An 18,690-nucleotide genomic window follows, 5' to 3' on the forward strand; every position below is an offset into this window, starting at 1 on the left:
AGTTTTAGTCCAGCTGTATTAGTGGCCGTGAAATCAAACTATACATACTGTAAGACATAAACAGGCCTTTTGAGATTCAGGTTTGATTATTCTGTGCTGTTAATTGGTGGGCTGACACGTTTTTCCTGCCATGACATTAGAAAATAAGAACGAAAAGGGTCTCATTTGGTTGAGTGGATGCAGCATAAACCGAGGCTATATTGATAAGTGCAGTAAAGTAGGTTCAATTCCAGCCTGCTCCCATTTCTGCATATCATCCCCCATCTCTCAGCCCATTACTCCTCATCTCCTGCTACTTTTAATATAAAAAAAGGGTCTACAGTTAACATTTAACTGACAGTCTACGCGTCCCAACCGAAAGCCCTATTAGTAGAACACACTGCTGAAGTATAGCTTGTTCTTTTTATTGCAGTAAAACGCCAATTAACCCCTTAATTGTATTTCTTAATATTGCCAAGTACCAAGGACAGCACTCAGGAAGAATGAGATCGCTTCCATCAAGCAGCTCCAACTGTTCGGGACGTCTCGAGCTTTGTATGACGTGATAAATCTGACGTTAATGGGGTCTGAGGCTGATGAAGTCTGACTGGAAATTAGCTCGGGATGGAAGTGACTGACTTCCGCTCAGGTCTGCTGTGTGTGTTTGAGCGGTTACTGCCATCTGCTGGGGAAACTTCATTAAGAACAATGTTGGGTAGTTTTCCTTCTGCAAAAAGCACAGCTGGCACACCAACACATATCTGAAGGTTTTTCTCTTTGTCATTTTAAAGGTCAGTGTCACAATCTGTCACTAGTTGTGATATATATGTTTCCGTAGATGAGGATGCCCACTTCCTTTGTCTAACTTTGGATTATACATGTTGCATAGAAAAATTGCGTAATTGCCAAATAAATCATGTCAACAAATATTTGATTCACACCCCTTTTGGACGAAATGAGAGGATAATTAAAAACCTCATATATTCACTATATAAACATGATTAATACTTAATCCTAAACACAGCAGGGTTTTTAGATGCACATAGTATCTGGTCTTCATGGTCAGGTGTATTGTTCTTACTTTAACTCGTCTTGATCTCCCATGCAGGCTCACATCATTTCAGGTACGGCACACAAGCCACCTGTTTCATTTGATGATTGATGGAAATCAAATCCTCAAAGAAAAGTGTTCATATAGCGTTAGAAGAAGGATAAATTAATTGAAAAGTTTTGGAAAAACATTGATTTTGAACACAACCGAATGCCAGAGATTAAAAAAGATTGTGATAAATGAAGTGAAATCAGAACAGTCACAGTCTGCAGCACTTTATTCAGGGCCTTTCTATAACAAAGACCTCTTCCATATATTGTAATATAATATACAGTGTACATTATTAATAAAGCATTAAGAGCATCTACTTTTCTTTCCTTTTCAGAACATTAATAAAGGCATCTTTGGGAACGTCCACATTGCCGATGCGCCTCATCTTCTTTTTACCCTCTGCCTGTTTCTTCAGTAGCTTCATCTTCCGTGTTATGTCCCCTCCATACTATCAAAACAAGGGAACCAATAAATTCAAAACATCCGTGGGATATTTTTACCGGAATGATTTTAATAATAACAGAACAGATGTCTACTTACACATTTTGCAAGAACGTTCTTCCTGTACGCCTTTATTCTGAAAGAGGCAGATATGGTCATACAGCAGATTCATTTTGATCCGTCGGATATTTTTATCCTTAACATGCATTAAGTTTGCATCTCATCTTATTCTAATAAACCTTTCAGCTCAGTGCAGTTTCTGAACTTACGTTTCTCTTGCGATGACCTTACTTCCAAGGGCTGCCTGTATAGCGACCTCAAACATCTGCCTTGGGATGGAGTCCTTCAGTCGCTCACACATGGCTTTCCCTGTGGCGTACGCACGGTCTCTGTGAGAGAAATGCAACCATCAGAACCAGGAGCCACAGATAGTTATATATAAGCTTCTTTCTGATGAAAAGGCAGACGAGTGTGGTCCATAAAAGCCACTGTACTCATCTCTAAGAACACTAGTTAGTAATGCCATGTGTCATCCACAATTAATCAATTAACCACCCCTTCAAACATGATGCACTCTACCATCCATCATAGATTTATCAAACTAGGGCTGAGGCAGGACGAGCATTTTAAATTTCAAATATTATTCTTTGCTTCCTTGGCGCATTCATGAGTGTCAAGTTCTGACAAAATCTCATGTTAAAAAAGGACACCGTAAGCAATGGGAACAACTAGCATGTCTCAGTCTGAAGTTAATAAATATGCTATTTTAACTCATTATTCTTTGTCTAATCTAAACACAAAAACACTATATATGGTTTTATGCACTGACTTAGTAGTTGCTGGGTTGGAGACATAAGCACAATTTATCTTTTTGATAAATTGTTATGGTTAAAGGGGGCGTGCTTTTAACATCTGGGGACTAGCAGTTTCCTCTTGCTGAGTCTTAAGTTAATTTATTCTTAGCTGTAGCTCCACACAAACATCAAGTTCTAAAATGTCCAACTATCCATTATATGACGACACTAGAAAGTAGTTGGGCTTCAATGTGAGACCTTCAAGGTGCGTCACATAAAATCTGTAATATCAAATACATGTATATGATCTTATAAAACACATCCTGCTCTGTGATTGGTGCATCGCCCTTAAAGAACCACACACTGAAGCTATGCTCAATTCGGCTCAGCCCCGAGGCTTATAATACTAATGGTCTGAAAGTAGCCATCAGTGGTGAAGTGTAGCGCCCTTCAGTTGTTCTGGTTCGTGTACCGGCTCTGGTAGTAAGTTCATTAAACTCATATCGGCTATGTGTCATCACTTTTTCTCTGAAAAGTTAAGTCTCGTGTCCTTGCCACAGACAGAATGAAGTCCTTGTCCGGTGTATAAAGTCATGTTAACACTCGCTGCCAAGAGGCTTTTTTTTAAATTTTTTTATCTTATACTTAGTGTTGAATACATTTCATGCTCCATAGGCTCAGAATAATTACAATAGTAATGAAGGACCATATACTGTAACCTTGACAATAACAATTAAGCTACGGGAGACTGCTCTGACAAAGAAAATAAAAATGGTGCTTTGAAGCAGCATTCGAGTTAAATGTCCAGAGAAACTAATGTGTGAGTTCTAACCCAAAATGTTTAGGGGGAAATTAAAACAAATGAAATCACTTTTACTTCACAGCTCATATTCAGCCCTTATTTATTTATTTAGTTATTTTTACCTGTGAACAATTGTGGTGAGTTCCTCCACTGGCCGTCCATTGAGCAGAATATCCATCTTTATCAAAGGAGCACTCTGGAAGTCTGCGTTCTCATAGTCAAAGCTGTGGACGAAGAATTGACAATGGTGATCGTCTGAACACATGGAAGGCTTTTCAAGTTAGTAAACAGAGCTAGTATATGTCATGAATGGCCTATCTAACATGAGGTGCACAGGAAAGGGAAAAAAAGTCACAGGATAGAAGGGAAAATACATTTTACACCAAAATACAAGTTTCTAACATTTCTATTTTAAAGCTAGACTGTGAGATGTTTGTCTCCTCCTTCTGGTGGTGACAGTAATTCACAGTTCCTTAGTGTCTCATTTCAGTCCTTTCATTTTATGACTGTATTTCTCCTTCTGAACAAGGAGTTTCTTTTTATCTGAAGCATCAGAAAACATTTTCTGGATGCTTCCTAGATTGTATTTCATTCATCCTGAGTGTAAGAGACAGTGAAGTCATACAATCCAAGTCAGTTCCTGTAGCTACTCAATCACTGTTGGTGCAGTGTGTAGACTGTATATAAATATGGACGACGTATCTCCACTTCCTTGCATTGGCCAAACTGACGCTATTTTCCCGGGGATACGGGCGGCGCCATCTTTGGAGTAGATTGTGCGCAGTACGGTCCAAGAGTGGAGGCGTGATATCGATGATCCGACCACACTTCCTCCAGACTCACTTGCGTTTTCGTTTAATTAATACTACGCTCTGCTCTACCTCCACCAGTTACAAGGAAATGTTGGCTTATACACTGTACTTATTTTTTTTTGTTTGTTTGTTTTTTACAACTCTCTACAGTCCAGGACCCGGAGCAGTTGGCATGGCAACTTGTGGTCACCACTATGTCACATCCTGTTTCTATAGCATCAAATAACTAACTAAAATGAAACTTGTAAAAAAAAAAGTTGACACTTGAACAAGCAATCAACATTATATTAACATTATAACTACCTAAAATAACTGAAACCATCCTTGGAAAAAAAAAAAAGATTTGTATTTTAGTGTTTTAGTTTCATCCAAGTCCCATCCACTAACATGGAGGGGGTGGAGCTTATGACCTATACTGCAGCCAGTCACCAGGGGGAGCTCTACTTGCTTTAGCCTCACTTTTGAAGAGTAGTTCCGCTGTCCATCTTTATACTGTCTATGGTACAGTGCCTCCATCATTCAGCTTCGGTAAAAAATATTGCTAGTTGATGTAAAATGAATTGCTACCAGAGTGTCAGCATGGGAATGTCATTAAAATCTGGGTATATAGGTATTACAAATTATAGATATGACATATTTATATTTAAAAGCCTCGGACCATAGCTTTAAATACTGTTAATTCAAAGCTGCAGAGCTGCCGTTTCTGAAACTTATCGTAGGAAATCTCGTTTTTAAAACATCATAACTAATATACCTCGATTTTAGATTACATACTGAAAATACAGAACGAATGATTAACTGTAAGTATTTAAGTATTTAGTGTAATACTGGTTTGGTTTTACCTGGCATATCCAGATGACAGCGATTTGAGGAGGTCATAGAAATCCACAACGATTTCATTCAAAGGGAAGAGATATTTCATCATGACACGCTGGTCGTCAATGTAAACCATGTTCTTCTGGATCCCCCTGCGATTCTTTAACGACACAAACAATCAGTGTTGTGGGTACACTAGATACTGACTATCAAAGAACGGCTACTTTGGTACACTACATCATCAGTTACTTCAGAAATGGGAGGAGACAGCTTGGACAGGTCAAGAGTCCTCAGGAAAATAAGATAAGCACCAACTTGGATCATTACTTTGCATTTTCTTCTTACCATGCACAGAGACATAATGTGGCCAGTGTAAGTGTCTGGCGTGAGAATGGTTCCCAGCACCATTGGCTCCAAATACTCGGACACAACCGATCTGTCGGGGAACTGAGCAGGGTTCACAATGGTTATCTCCTCAGTGCCGTGTTCCTGTAACGACAAGGAGGAGAAGATTTGAACATTGGTAATACCTTCAAAGGCTGCGTTTTGAGAATAAAGATCTCTAGCCTGTCATAAAATAAAATAAAATCTTTGCATTACTTTCAAGAAAACTCAACTTGCATGCATCGTACTGTACATTCAAGGTAACTGCATCCTCCTCTAAAGATCGTCCTCTAAAGTATTTCCCATCACGTTTATCCCATACTGCATCACTTTGCAGGGAAGCATGCCAGTGACAGCCTTGATCTGTCAATTTCCAACATAAACCTTCTTCTAAAATCACTAAGTAAGCCAAGCTCTGCTGTAAGTCTGGACAAATATATGAGCAGCAAATGGCTCTTACCTTGATGAGTTTGGGCGAGGAGAGGACCGCCTTGTATGGCACGGTGGGCGCAGTCATGATAACGGAGGCGTTGTACTCCTGCTCCAGCCTCTGATTGAACACCTCCATGTGGAGAAGACCCAGGAACCCAAGTCTGCAGGGGGACAGGAAGGTCCACAGGTGCAACTCAAGTTTTATAATTGATATCTGTGCTTTTAATTACAAAGAGCCTGTCTGGAAAGACTTCAACAGTGAGTAAGACTCGCCGCTCTTCCAGCGCAGTGTTTCATTTCCAAATGATCTAAATCACTGCCTCCAGCAGAATCAAATTTCTAACACGTGGACCAATAATATGACCTGCGATGATAAATAAACTCTTACTTGGCGGCCTATGCTGGCAACACAGAGTGGGTCCCACAGAAAGGTGTTTATTGACAATAAATCATAGCAGCTGTTGTCCAAGTTTATGTGAAAACAGATCAAATCAAGCTGCTTCTCCTAAACTTTTTAGGATAGCTCTTCCCAACACCAAACATAGTGACTCCAGAAACAGGGCCAATTGATGGAGCCACACCACAATATTCAGCTGGGCATTGTAAAAGCTTTTTTTTTCTAATTTTATTCTAATTCAAATATTTCATCCTGACCTCCATCCTGCTCCCAGGGCCAGACTGCTGTCTCTCTGCACTGTGACACTTGAGTCATTCAGGGTCAGCCTTTCAATGGCACTGCGAAGGCCAGGGTATTCTGACTGGTCCATTGGGTACATGCCTGAGGGACAGAAGAAATACAGAGTGCACATCAGCAGCAAAAAGGGCTCTTCGTTTATTATATGAGGAAAACACTGTTGGCACAACACTGGCTAGTGAAACATGACATGCACTAAAGGAGTTTATTTTTTGCCTAGGTTTAAGGTTAACGTTCCTTTATGAATGAACAGTTTTATGGCTGTGCAGTGTCTCCCAAATAGGGGGAACTTTCACATCCTCCTTCTTTCCTGCCAATATAGAATAGACGTTTATTGTTATTGTCCAGTAAAAAAAACAACGAAATACACTTTAGCATCTCTCTGGTTCGGAAGCAATAAAAATAAAAGCTATAGCGGCAATAAACAATACAATCTACAACATATACAAGTAAAAGCACACAGTGTAGCTTTATAGAACAGCACACTTTAGAAAGTGACACCTATATAATGATAATTTGAAAGCAAAAGCGGTAAAACAGAGCGGTTTTCTTACCAGCAAAGACCATGGCTTTGGCAGGTTTAAACCCTGGAAGAGCTTCAACTGGCTGCTCCTGGCTGTAGAGCGTGTCGCCAATCTGGGCTTCTTTCACATCCTTCATCCCTGCTATTATGTAGCCCACTTGGCCTGCAAACCTGCACAACGGCCCACGTTAGAGAGTGACACTAATACAATGATAATCTGCATGAACAGCTGAATAAATGTAGAAGAAAAATCCATTATTTATCTAATGTGCGGACTGGTGCTTGTTGCAATAAGAAGGCTCAACAACATACGTCCTCACAATTAGTATTCTATAGTGATTTTCACTGGCTTTCACAGATATACAGTACTGATATCAGTGTTTGTACGGAAGCGTATTGCTGCCACACTTTAGAAAAAAAAAAAGGCTCAATATTATGTAATTACGTGAAAGTTTCTTGTTATAACATGATATTTTTCACGTTTTAACAAGATAAGTATCACGTTATTACATGAAATTATCATGTTATTTCATGAAATTATCACGTTATTTCATGATAATGATATTTTCATGTTATAACGTGAAAATATCATGTTATTTCAAGATATATTTTCACGTTTTTACATGAAATTATCACGTTATAACATGAAAATATCATTATCTTGAAATAACGTGATAATTTCATGAAATAACATGATCATTTCATGTAATAACGTGATACTTATCTTGTTAAAACGTGAAAAATATCATGTTATAACAAGAAACTTTCACGTAATTACATAATATTGAGCCTTTTTTTTTCTAAAGTGTGGCAGCAATACGCTTCCGTATTTGTCCTATATTTCTTGACATAAGTTTTTTTTTTTACAGGATCTAGAAAGAAAACAATTAGAAAATGTGTCATTGCATAGTTTGTCCAGCAGAGAACACTCCAACTCCACTGTTTACAGTACACTCAAGTGGATGCAACACATGGGGGCATGTGCATACAAATACACTATATGTATATTTAAACACTAATTAATACACTGAACTTGTGTGATGCTTCTTCATATTAAAATTATTTATGCAGAACTATTATATAAAATTAACGAGCATTACTTCGGACTGTATCCAGAGGCTTCCCTAGTTGTAGATAAGAGTTTGAAGATGCTCGCTAACGTCAGATTTAGTGGGATAAATAAAACATGAAGGAATACAGGGACATGAGGGGAGGATTAATGCAGCGTACAGCTTTTGTGTCGGGTGCTCATCTGGCCGGAGGAGGCCCAGCTCGTTGACCTCGTATGTTTTGCGGAGATGTGCAGACACGATCTTGTCCCCTTTTTTGACCCGACCTCCAAACACAGCGATGTTGGCCACCACTCCTCTGTAGTGGTCGAAATTGGAGTCAAACACTAAGGCTTTAAATGGGTCATCGGTGCTTGCCATGGGGCTGAAAAGGGGAGAAAGAAAGAAAGAAAGAGCTTCCTTTTATTTCTTTTTACCTCCAACATACTGTATTTGAAAGGAGAAATAAAACCACCTGAGGCTTCTTACGGTGGAATCCTGTTCACGATGGCTTGGAGAACCTCTTCAACATTCGTTCCAAGTTTAGCCGAAACCTGAAAAACATGGAGAAATTCCTCAGAAAAGTGACTGGCAGTGAATTACAAAGCATGTTATGTGTGCTCCATCCTACCCTGATGCATTCTTCATGAGGAATATCAAACACCTTTTCAATTTGTGACTCCACACGCTCCGGATCTGCATTTTTCAAGTCAATCTGAGGGAGATATGACAGAATCATAGGACTCACGCCCTGTTTACTCAAGTAAAACACATGTAATTAAGCAAAAACAGCGGCAGAACTAAATGTACCTTATTTATGACAGGGATGATTGTCAGCTGAGCTTCAAAAGCCAGGTAGAAGTTAGCTACTGTTTGCGCTTGGATGCCCTTTACAAAACAAAACATAAATATTAAAAATAAATCAATGCATGCATTAAATACTGCCATATTATTTAACTAGGATAATACAGTTTAGTACCTGATTGGCGTCAACAATCAACAGGACACCTTGGCATGCAGAAATTGAGCGAGACACTTCATAAGAGAAGTCGACGTGACCCTGGAGAGACGAGAAGAACACAAGCTTATTAAAGGCTGGGGAACACAGCTGTGCAACATGTAAATAAATCAACTTAACAGACGTGTAAGCATGTAAAGTCCTCTAGGGTCCGAATTTACAGCAATGAATATAAAATTACAAATGCAAATTAAGGCTTAATGGGTATTCAGTTCGTTGCAATCTACAACCTTACCACTAGGTGCCACTAAATCCTGCACAGTGGGCCTTTAAAGTGGTAATCTGCAACTATTTAAAATAAATAAAATTAATAAATACTCATAATTTTAAATAACCAGTCTGCTTTAGATTTTATTTTCACTAATAGCTCAGAAATTTGTGGCAACATTAAATCAACCACACCGGTGATATCAAAGTTAAATACACTTTCCATGAGACATTACCACGCACTTGTCCATAAACACAAGTCAGAAGCTGCACATGTTCGTAATTTATGTTTAAAGAAAATCAATGGACACATCTTTACACCGACAACTCAGCTAAGGACTTACCGGTGTGTCGATGAGGTTCAGGAGGTACTGCTGTCCCTGGTGGTTATAAATCAACGAGGCCGTCTGGGCCTTCACCGTTATTCCTCTCTCTCGCTCCACCTGAAGCTTGTCCAGTACCTGTTTGTTCTTCTCAGTCTTTGCTATGGCACCTGTTAATCACATCACGAGTGACTTTGACATGATTTACATGACTTACTTAGTCCCTGATCACAGCTGGCATAAACATGTGACGATCCTGTCATAAGTGGGCAGGTCTAAGTACAGGTGTGAACATACTCAAGACGCAATAAGGGACGCATTTGAATCCGACCACATTCTTTCAGCAGTGTGAACACAAAATCCACCCACTCAACATGTCTCACACATTTACCACTACGATTTCACATCTTGCTTTTAAAGCATGGTGACACTAAAAATAGCTTCAAAACAAGAGGTTGGCTTGCAACCTGAGCCAGAACCTGTAGAGACAAGACACAGCCACTAGTCTGAATGATGGATCCCCGTCATCGAAAGACAAACACACTATAACGGATGTCTGTTCATTAATAAGGAGAGCTCTTTAATATAATGTGTCCTTGCTGCTGTTACCTAACTGAACTGATAAATATATCCAAGCAAGAATAAATTCACAAATTAATTATTCACTAAGTAGATTTTGTTAGCTCGAGAGAGCTACTCAGATACTATCTATAGTCCACAGTGAAGATTCACTGATGGACCACCTGGACAATGCATTTACTTTACGCCATCACCATCTTTTTATTGGCTGTGGATCTTTTCATGAAAATAGTTTATAAAATTTCTTGATTTCCTGAAAAGAAAAGAAAAGAAAAGAAAAGAAAAGCAAGGATGAAACGTAGGCAGTGTAGTGTGGCAAGAAAACATACCAGTCACTTCCAAAAGCCTGTCAGCCAACGTGCTTTTTCCGTGATCAATATGAGCAATGATGCAGAAATTCCTGATTCTGTCCACGGGAAACTTGGACATGTCAACACCGTCCTGGAAAGACAAAGGAAAGGAGACGCACTCAGCCACTGAAGAACAGCTTGAGTAACCCACCTAGGGACGCAATTAAACTTTTTAATGCTCATATCTTTTCTTCTAATTGGGTAAAACACCAGAACTATTAATGGAGTGATCAACATGATGCATATGCAGCCTCTCTGCACATCTCAACCCTTCAGTTTAATGGTACTAATGGTCTCCCCATCCAAACGGAGAGTATCCAGCCTTTAGATTAGATTATATTAGATTAAACTTTATTGTCATTGGTTATAGTACAGGTACATACAAAATGAAGTTTGGCATCTGACCAGAAGTGCAAGAAGTGTTACCCAATAGTAGGGAACAAGCTATGACTACTGTATTAAGTAAATTAGCATCATATAGTAAGTGTAATACTAATATTAATATATAGATCGATATATACAGTATGGACAGTTAGTATACCTACACATATACTCATATACATGCACATAAATACATACATATAGACATTTATGTGGCTGTATTAACTGTGACAACAGTGTAGTACTGAATTATGAATAGGAAGTGACTTACTCTGATAGATTAACTATGATTAATACATTTAAAGGTGCCTGAACTGATGTCTCTGTGTGTGTCTGTTACCTTGTCTGGTTGTGTGCTCATTCTCCTGAAGCTGCTGGATAACACGGGCAGTCTTTTCATCCAGAGGTGTTTCAACACTGTGTAGGTCACGTTATGAGTGTGGACTCTCCTTCTGCAGCACATTTTCAGCTGTGACACACACCTTAGCAGAGGAGACTCGTACCACATCTTCACTAGAGACAGCGACATGTTTTCTTTGGGGCTAATAACCTCACAGCATGGGGACGGGAAGGATAAACTGCCGTTAGCTAGCACTAGCTAGTAGCGGGAAACTTCTAATAGGCTGTCATGATAAGACGCAGACTACTGAGACACTTGCGGACAGCTGGGGGACTGTCCTGACGATAAACCCACGCGAAACTTTAAAATAAATAGTCCTGAAGTAACCCCCGGTGCGTGAGCTTCTTCAGGGTGCTGACATTTTGGGTTGACAGGTCAACGGCAATGCATTCTGGGAAATGTTGTTGATTTTTTCTTCCCCCATTTTTTTTTTTTTCCAAAGCAGAGAGTATGAAATCAGACAAGATGAACTCATCATGGTAACTTCCGGGTTTGTTACCAAGGGACGGTCTGAGCAGAAGAAAACGTCGCTCTAATTCAAAATATCAAGACTATTTTATGAATGTTAACGCTCTTATATTGAATCACAGTTGAGTTTACTGCATCTGTACCGTATTGTTATACTAATTAGCATGTACGACGATGAACTAGGAAAAGCTCCTTTACCGGAAGTGGAATGCAGCCGTAATTAAGACACCTGTGTTTTCTCTACTGTGACAAGAAAAAATATCTTTTATCTGTGAATAGGGTCTAAAAAAAAACAAAAAAAAAAAAACTTTTATTATAACTTGGTCTCTTGATATGCAACGGCGTCTTTAGTATTGGTATATTAATCATTTTGAGACATTTAAAATATTTGAATTATCAAAGGAGGGCACCAATCTTCTCACCATACCATCTTTGAAAATGATTGACAGCTGGAAGTCCCGCCTACTCACTCTCGCTTGTCAGATGAAGGATAAAAATGGATATCAGTTGCTATGACAACCAAGCCGTCTCTTGCACGAGAATAGATTATTGCCTCTCTTCTTTGTGCAACCAGAGATAATAGGCCTCTATTAGCCCCAGTTTGTGCCTGTCATGCAATCATACGTATATATATATATATTTTTTTAATTTTATTTATTTATTTATTTATTTATTTCACTTGTAAGACGTTTGCACCGATGGCTGCACTTGATTCAAGAGCTTCTGTTTTGAGGAAAAGCATCATCTTAAACCAGTAGCATATTTGGAAAATCCAACAGGTTACAGTAATAGTAATAAAATTGAAGACGTGGGCTCATTCCTCAAATTTGTCTGGCATCTAATGCACAATAGAAAAAAATGACGTTTGTCTAAATCTGTCAGAAATCTGGATGTGATGACAAAAGTCTGAATATACGTAAAAATGATGAAAATATTGCACGAATATAGATCAAATGTACCTGATACATAAGGAAATGTCTTAAAGCATTTTACTGTTGCTTTGGGACAATCTGCTTACAGTGCTAAACGTTAAATAAAAGGCGAAAGTTAAAAAAATAATAAAAATAAAATAAAAATAATAATACAAGCAAAAACTATATAAATAGAAGTAAATATACTCTATATATGTAGGAACTATAAATAACAAGGTGTGCACTTTGCTTCAGAAAAGTGTTTCAAAGTTGTTTACCAAAAAAAAAAAACACACAATTCTGTTTCAAATTTGAAGCTTTGTGTTATGTGTGATGAGACTAGACAGGCTTTGTGCAGTTGTTCCCTAAATAAATTGGACAGAAGTGCCCTGACATTTCTCTTGATACTGCAATCATATACTGTAAATGCCATTTATGTGTGAGAGCTTTAAGCCCCTTTATTTACACTTCAAACCGGTCATTTCAGTTCTCGTCCTCTCATTCAGGAGCTGAACCGTGTAGAAATGTGACTCACTTTCGCATCCGTCGGTCTGACGTTTCCGAAAACTGTAAATGATCCTCAATTACGGAGATTTCGAACATGTATGTAAGCTTGCTCTGCTGTGCTGTCATGCCAACTAGATACCTCACGTCCGTCAGCATTGATTCCTGTCAGGCCACGCATCTCTGAGCAGGGTCAGCCATGGACTGCAGAGACGGAGCTCAGAGGAGAGCTCATCTCACACTGGGGTCTGCGAAGCACTCAAGTGGTGGAAAGATCCGGCTGGAAAACAAAACTTCAGTGAGCCTTGCATTAGCTCCACGGGGCTTTTTCTGTGGGCTTTACCATCACGCTCGTAATGACAATTCCTGGCAGAGGAGCATTTGTTGACAACGTCCTCTCCTGCAGAAGAAAGGTCCGAGCAGCCTCACTCTTGGTCCCATGAGCATGAGTGAGTTGTTAACTGTGAATTGTGGTTCTATTAATATCAAAACTAATGGATCTCTGGAAATGGAACACCGTATGAAAAACAAGCCTAAAGGATATCTTAAAACACAATTTATTTATTTATTTATTCTATCATGACCATTTATGACCCTGAGATGTCAGTCGGTGACCATAGCGCAAAAGGTTTTATAAGAGGCCAAATTCGCTACTAGTCCTGATAAATAAAAGAAAAGCTCCGTCGTAAAGTACATTATTGGGCTGGGGCTAATGGAAAATGATAGCTTGAAGGTTTTTCTCAATAAAATAAATTATTTAGAAAGGTTTTGCATTCTAAATCTGTGACAGCAGCTAGGTTTACAAGCATATCCCAAGAAAACATACACTGATTGAACAATACATCTCAATCAAAATGACTAAAATGAATGCAGTAACTTACAACCCAGCTGTGACTTTTCAAACAGCGCAGACTGCTGTGTTTTCATAGATTTTGCAATGATTCTCTTTACGGGAAGTCAATTTAGGAGAATCCACTACCCTGTCCTTATCAATTTCCAAAATCATGACAAAAACTAGACGTGAAGAACTGAAATCACGTGTTTTATTAGAAACTGTGCAGTGAGTCAAGCATCCACCCCGTGAACAATCATTGTTTCTGGAATGTTTAAGAATCTATCAGGAAGTTGGAGAAAATATGAATTATATCTGACAACATAAGAAAAATAAATCATAAAAAAATCCTAATTTTGACTCCATGCAAAGTTCGACCCAACAAACGAACAAATCAAGTTAAATTATAAATATCGGTGTGAAGAAAAAAATGATATCACTTTGTGAGAAAAAGAGCAACACAGTAGAGAACCATAGAGAAGATGACTGCTGATATGGGGCTGAACGTGGTTTTTCTCACACGATATACAGTAATCATGGCAGAAATTCATGGTAAAGCAACAGAAAAAGGTTTAAATACTATGATTTCTAATTCAGGGAGTCTAACATCATCATACTGCTGACATACTAAAGGAAACTTCTATTTAATCAACACTGGGACAGCTCCCTAACTTTAACAAAAAGCTTTGACGATATACTACCACATGTTTATGAATCACAATCTTTAGTTGTCCCTGGTATTTTGTTGGTGATGGAACTGGAATGACGACTGCATATGGCTTCTGGGTTAAAGTCTATCAAATTTGAGTGTACACATCAATAAATGTGCATTTGAAAATGAGATAAAACCTCACGATTGGTTTAAAAAATATTCATTTAGGCACAAATCCTGGCCGTATCCTTTTTATTTTAGTCCACTACACAAAAGGCTTGCTGGCAGAGGAACGTGACTATTAAAAGAACTTCCAACACATGATTCACTGAAGTTCATACTGGCACAGAGCAGGCCTGTGTTTACAATCCTATCCCTTTCAAACCTGCAATTATTTCAATGGGATCCTGGAATGTGTTGGAAATAGCCAGACACTGGCTCTGGGTAATGAGCACAAATCTGAACCGTAGACAAGCTGATTGGTGCCACAGTGCTCTAGTAGTCAACACCGACAAGTCAACACTGTTCTCCACAATTAGTACACGTATCAAATAAGCTTCAACATCAGGTTTGTCTAAAGGCTGTGCATTTACACACCACAACAGCAATGACCATATGAAATTATTTGGACTTTAACCTTACTGACAAATAATTGTAGCTTGTCAGTATAGTAACATACAACATTTCTCTTTCTTCTGCTTTTAATTGCAGTTTTTGTACTTCCAATTCGCTTGTCTATAGTTTTAAACCTATTTTTTTGACGTAAAAGCTGTCATTTGTGAGAACAAACCCACAAATCTGTGCTTTAGCCTCTTTAATGGTGTTGTTGCCGTTCATTTATCTCATCTACACCAAATAGCAGACAAAACCAGCAAAAGCTTCCCGCAATTGGAACGGGTGGAGACCAAAATGGAGCTAAAACAAATTATGAAACGTCAGACTTTGTGACCAGTAACAAGACTCCACCATGTAAGGCAATAATTCTGTGTGTCTGCCACATTTTTTTGGCTTTCTCCTTGTGACCGAATGAGCTAACAGCATTTTAATGTATGTTCACCTGTGAAATTAGATCAGACCTCCTGTGTATTGGGTTTTTAACTTTTATGAAAAATCTAAACCCACTGCCACTACTGCTCTACACAACGCTCCTTCTAGGGATTTTAAGCCATTACCAAATTATCACATTTGCTACCATGCTACACTTGAGCAACCTTTAAACCTGCAGACTTTCCTTGTGAGATCCCGTATCGTGATCGCCAGTGATACATGGAGTATCACGTGCGCAGTTCTTGTAGCTATTTCTATTCACAGCATTTCTGACTTGGAATGTTTCAGGTATTCTGGAGATCGGTGTTTAATTGCAGCCCCATACCTGTAGTCACAGAATAAAACAGGTTTTACACCGTAACAATATTATACAAGTGTGTTTTTGCATTGGCTTGGACAGAAAGAAAAAAGACAGAAAGAAGGGTCAGGCCACTCTTATATGACAAGGAAACAAAGATAAGTGATAGAATCAGTCTCTTTCATTCAAAACAAAAATATATACTGTGATACCAAGTAAGTGGGCGATACCAGAAAAATTCAACACACTTAGAAGTAATCTCAAAGAAAATGTACATGTTTATGCTTATGTGTTTGTCAGATTTGTATGTACAGTGGCCACGTACTGTAACTGGAAACATACTTTCAAGGAAATATGCACTCTAATCAAAGTAATCACACGATATGTCACCATGAAACCATGAATATAAATTTACATACACATTTACAAAAGCCAGGCTTTTCAAAAGTGCTGCAGACAGTGTAGAAAACAGGCGGAGATAGAGGATCACACTGCAATCCAGGACTTCACTCTGCAAAGGTATGTGTACATTGTTGCTGGAGGTATTTGGTTCATCTCAGTCCCCAGACCAGAAGCCATCAAAACTGGTCTCTAATTAGAGGGGACCATATCCTTTATAACGGGTTCTCTGTTTAGGTAGGTGGCCCAGTAGACAAGGTTGAAGGTGCCAAAGAGAACCGGAAACAAAACCCGTGACATCCTGTCAATTTTGCTAACGCTGTTGAATGTCTTCTTGCTCTCCGGGGCTTTGCCGTCTGCTTTGGGCTTGTTGGGATCCGTAGCTCCACCTTTGGCAATGGTTGGTAGTGTGCTGGGATCCTTGGTGATATTGGGCGCGTAGTTAGCCACTGCTACAGCGTAGGCATTATTCTTCTTGACAACAGATGCCCTCTCTTTTTTCTGTTGAAAGATCAAAAGCATTAGGTTTACTCTCAAAGCAAACCCACTTGACAAAATGCATGAAAATGAAGGACACATTTCTCTATTCATAACAACTGCAATCGGCTGAATTTTTATATAGCTCAATAAAATTATATTGAAGTTATTACATCTTAAGTTCGGGAACTAGACCTTGCCCCATCTCATTCTATTTCCTGTGTTTAACTATAAAAGTGTGTCCTAACCCTCTCTCTCTCTCTCGCTCTCTCTGTTTGTCTCAGTTCTCAACCCCCACCCTCCCCATCCCTCTCTTTTCTTTACTTCCTCTTCCATCTTTCATTACAGGAACCAAGCTTCCTGAGATGTGCCCCCACTCTGAGCCTCAGTTTCCTGGGTTCCTTTACCATCATGTCCATACCGTCTACACATTCTGCCCCTTCATGTCTTCCCTTTCGACCCTTTTCATCCCATCCCCTCTATCCCTTTTCATCCCCTCGACCGCTTTTTTACTCTTTTCATCCCATCCCCTTCGACCCTTTTCATCCCATCCCCTCGACCCCTTAGATCAACTCAGCCCCCTTTTGACTCTTTTCATCCCATCTCCCGACTCCTTTTCGTCCCATACCGTTGACTCCTTTTCATCCCATACCCTTCGACCCTCGTCATTCCTCCACTCATTTCTCTCATGACATGTCTACCAATAAACGTATTTGGTCAGTTGGCCCACTCTGATGCAAATAAGGGGCATTTATCAATATGTGTTCTTGTCTGTACTTGTGTTCTTCTTCTGCAGCCAAGTACTTGAATTTCAGTTCAAAGTATGAATCTAACCAGTTTACATCCAAATACTCAGATCAGACTTTGCCCCACCCGTTTTATCGAGGATGCATTGGGGAGTAACTTGTGTGGACTTGGAACTGCTCATTCTCTCAAGCTTGTCAACACCGAGCTACCAAGTACACAAGGCGGAAGTTTGTTCATACATATTTGGCATTGATAAATGGTTCAGGTGTGTCAAGCAATTCTTAATCAACTTCCTTTAGTGTGGGACACAGGTTTTGTAATTTTCTACACCTTTTACACACAAAACAAGCCAAATAGCTAACAACAGGATAGGGAAAACCCCCAAAAGCATAATATGGTATCTTAAAAGCTCCTAGCTACAAGAGTTGCCCTCTTCAACATACATTACAAAGGTAATGAATTGTCTTTGAAAATGAAGCCCCTTTACCTTCTCATTCACGACACTCTTTCCATCCCAAGCCCAGCCGCGCTTAGTGAAGTAATTGACGGTCGCAAACTCGATCAAAGCAGAGAAGACGAAGGCGTAGCAGACAGCGATGAACCAGTCCATGGCGGTCGCGTAGGCAACTTTAGGTAGGGAGTTCCTCGCACTTATACTCAGTGTTGTCATTGTGAGAACAGTGGTTACACCTGCAAACACATACAAACAAAATGACGCTCTATAGAAAAAAAAGAGATGGTGGTACTTTAATGCCCCTTTTAAGGTTGTTAGGTCATTACTGTCCTTTGTGTCCTTTTTTTCTGTGAGGATAATCAGTCTTACAGTATGTCACTATTATTAGTTTCTCTTATCCAACTGGACTTAGAAGCAGTGAAGCCTCTGGGGAACGTCGCCTCTCTTTTCTCTTTGTCCTGTTTGATTTCTGACAAAAGTAGAGTAACTCACAGTGGTGTTACGAGGTTGTTGCTTCAGGTTCCCAGATGGCATTGTGCCAGTCAAGTGGCTGGTGTCCCTGCACTGTGAGGCACTTCTGAGATATCTGATGTACAACTTTCTCTGCCTGTCGCTGAATGAGTCAGAGTGGCTTTAACCAGCCCTAGGAGGAGCTGCTCATCCAGGCTCATAAAACACTGTCGAGAGCCCATATATGAATTGCTTTTTAAATTGAATGATGAATTGTCGTGCTCTTCTGCCTCTGTGCTGGCGCCGGAGGCATTTTGTTCTCGAGTTGTCCATCCAGCCAGCTCGCATTCTCGTGAATGGGGATA

At 39.4% G+C, this 18,690-nt stretch overlaps 2 protein-coding genes across 2 annotated transcripts in view; both read right to left on the reverse strand.

The window, feature by feature from the left end:
• Positions 1-1,295: 1,295 nt before the first annotated feature.
• guf1 (GTP binding elongation factor GUF1) lies at positions 1,296-11,374 on the reverse strand. Its single transcript, XM_084550164.1, has 17 exons — positions 11,027-11,374; positions 10,285-10,396; positions 9,398-9,546; positions 8,808-8,888; positions 8,639-8,716; positions 8,460-8,543; positions 8,318-8,382; positions 8,010-8,213; positions 6,811-6,950; positions 6,217-6,340; positions 5,591-5,723; positions 5,092-5,235; positions 4,773-4,906; positions 3,241-3,342; positions 1,792-1,911; positions 1,622-1,658; positions 1,296-1,529 (listed from the first exon to the last, which is right to left on the reverse strand). The coding sequence occupies exons 1-17, from the start codon at positions 11,213-11,215 to the stop codon at positions 1,395-1,397; spliced, it is 2,031 nt and encodes a 676-aa protein (XP_084406290.1). The 5' UTR covers positions 11,216-11,374; the 3' UTR covers positions 1,296-1,394.
• Positions 11,375-16,389: 5,015 nt separating this feature from the next.
• gabra2b (gamma-aminobutyric acid type A receptor subunit alpha2b) overlaps positions 16,390-18,690 on the reverse strand; it is a gene marked incomplete at both ends in the record, with an annotated part of 30,342 nt that continues 28,041 nt past the window's right edge. Inside the window, 2 exons of the mRNA XM_084550136.1 lie at positions 16,390-16,698; positions 17,909-18,111. Coding sequence (XP_084406262.1) covers positions 16,390-16,698; positions 17,909-18,111 — 512 coding nt within the window. The remainder of the gene's footprint in view (positions 16,699-17,908; positions 18,112-18,690) is intronic.

The sequence above is a fragment of the Chelon labrosus genome (assembly GCF_963514085.1).
Source record: "Chelon labrosus genome assembly, chromosome: 8".
NCBI classification, from domain to species: Eukaryota; Metazoa; Chordata; class Actinopteri; order Mugiliformes; family Mugilidae; genus Chelon; species Chelon labrosus.

Bases quoted from the DNA above. Each gene is read 5' to 3' on its own strand.
- guf1 (XM_084550164.1), bottom strand. From the start codon at position 11,215: ATGTCGCTGTCTCTAGTGAAGATGTGGTACGAGTCTCCTCTGCTAAGG. The intron at 5,724-6,216 runs GTCAGGATGAAA...GTCCCCCTGCAG, and splicing joins GCCCTGGGAGCAGGATGGAG to ACTTGGGTTCCTGGGTCTTC. The intron at 1,912-3,240 runs GTAAAAATAACT...TTTCTCTCACAG, and splicing joins CTCACCACAATTGTTCACAG to AGACCGTGCGTACGCCACAG.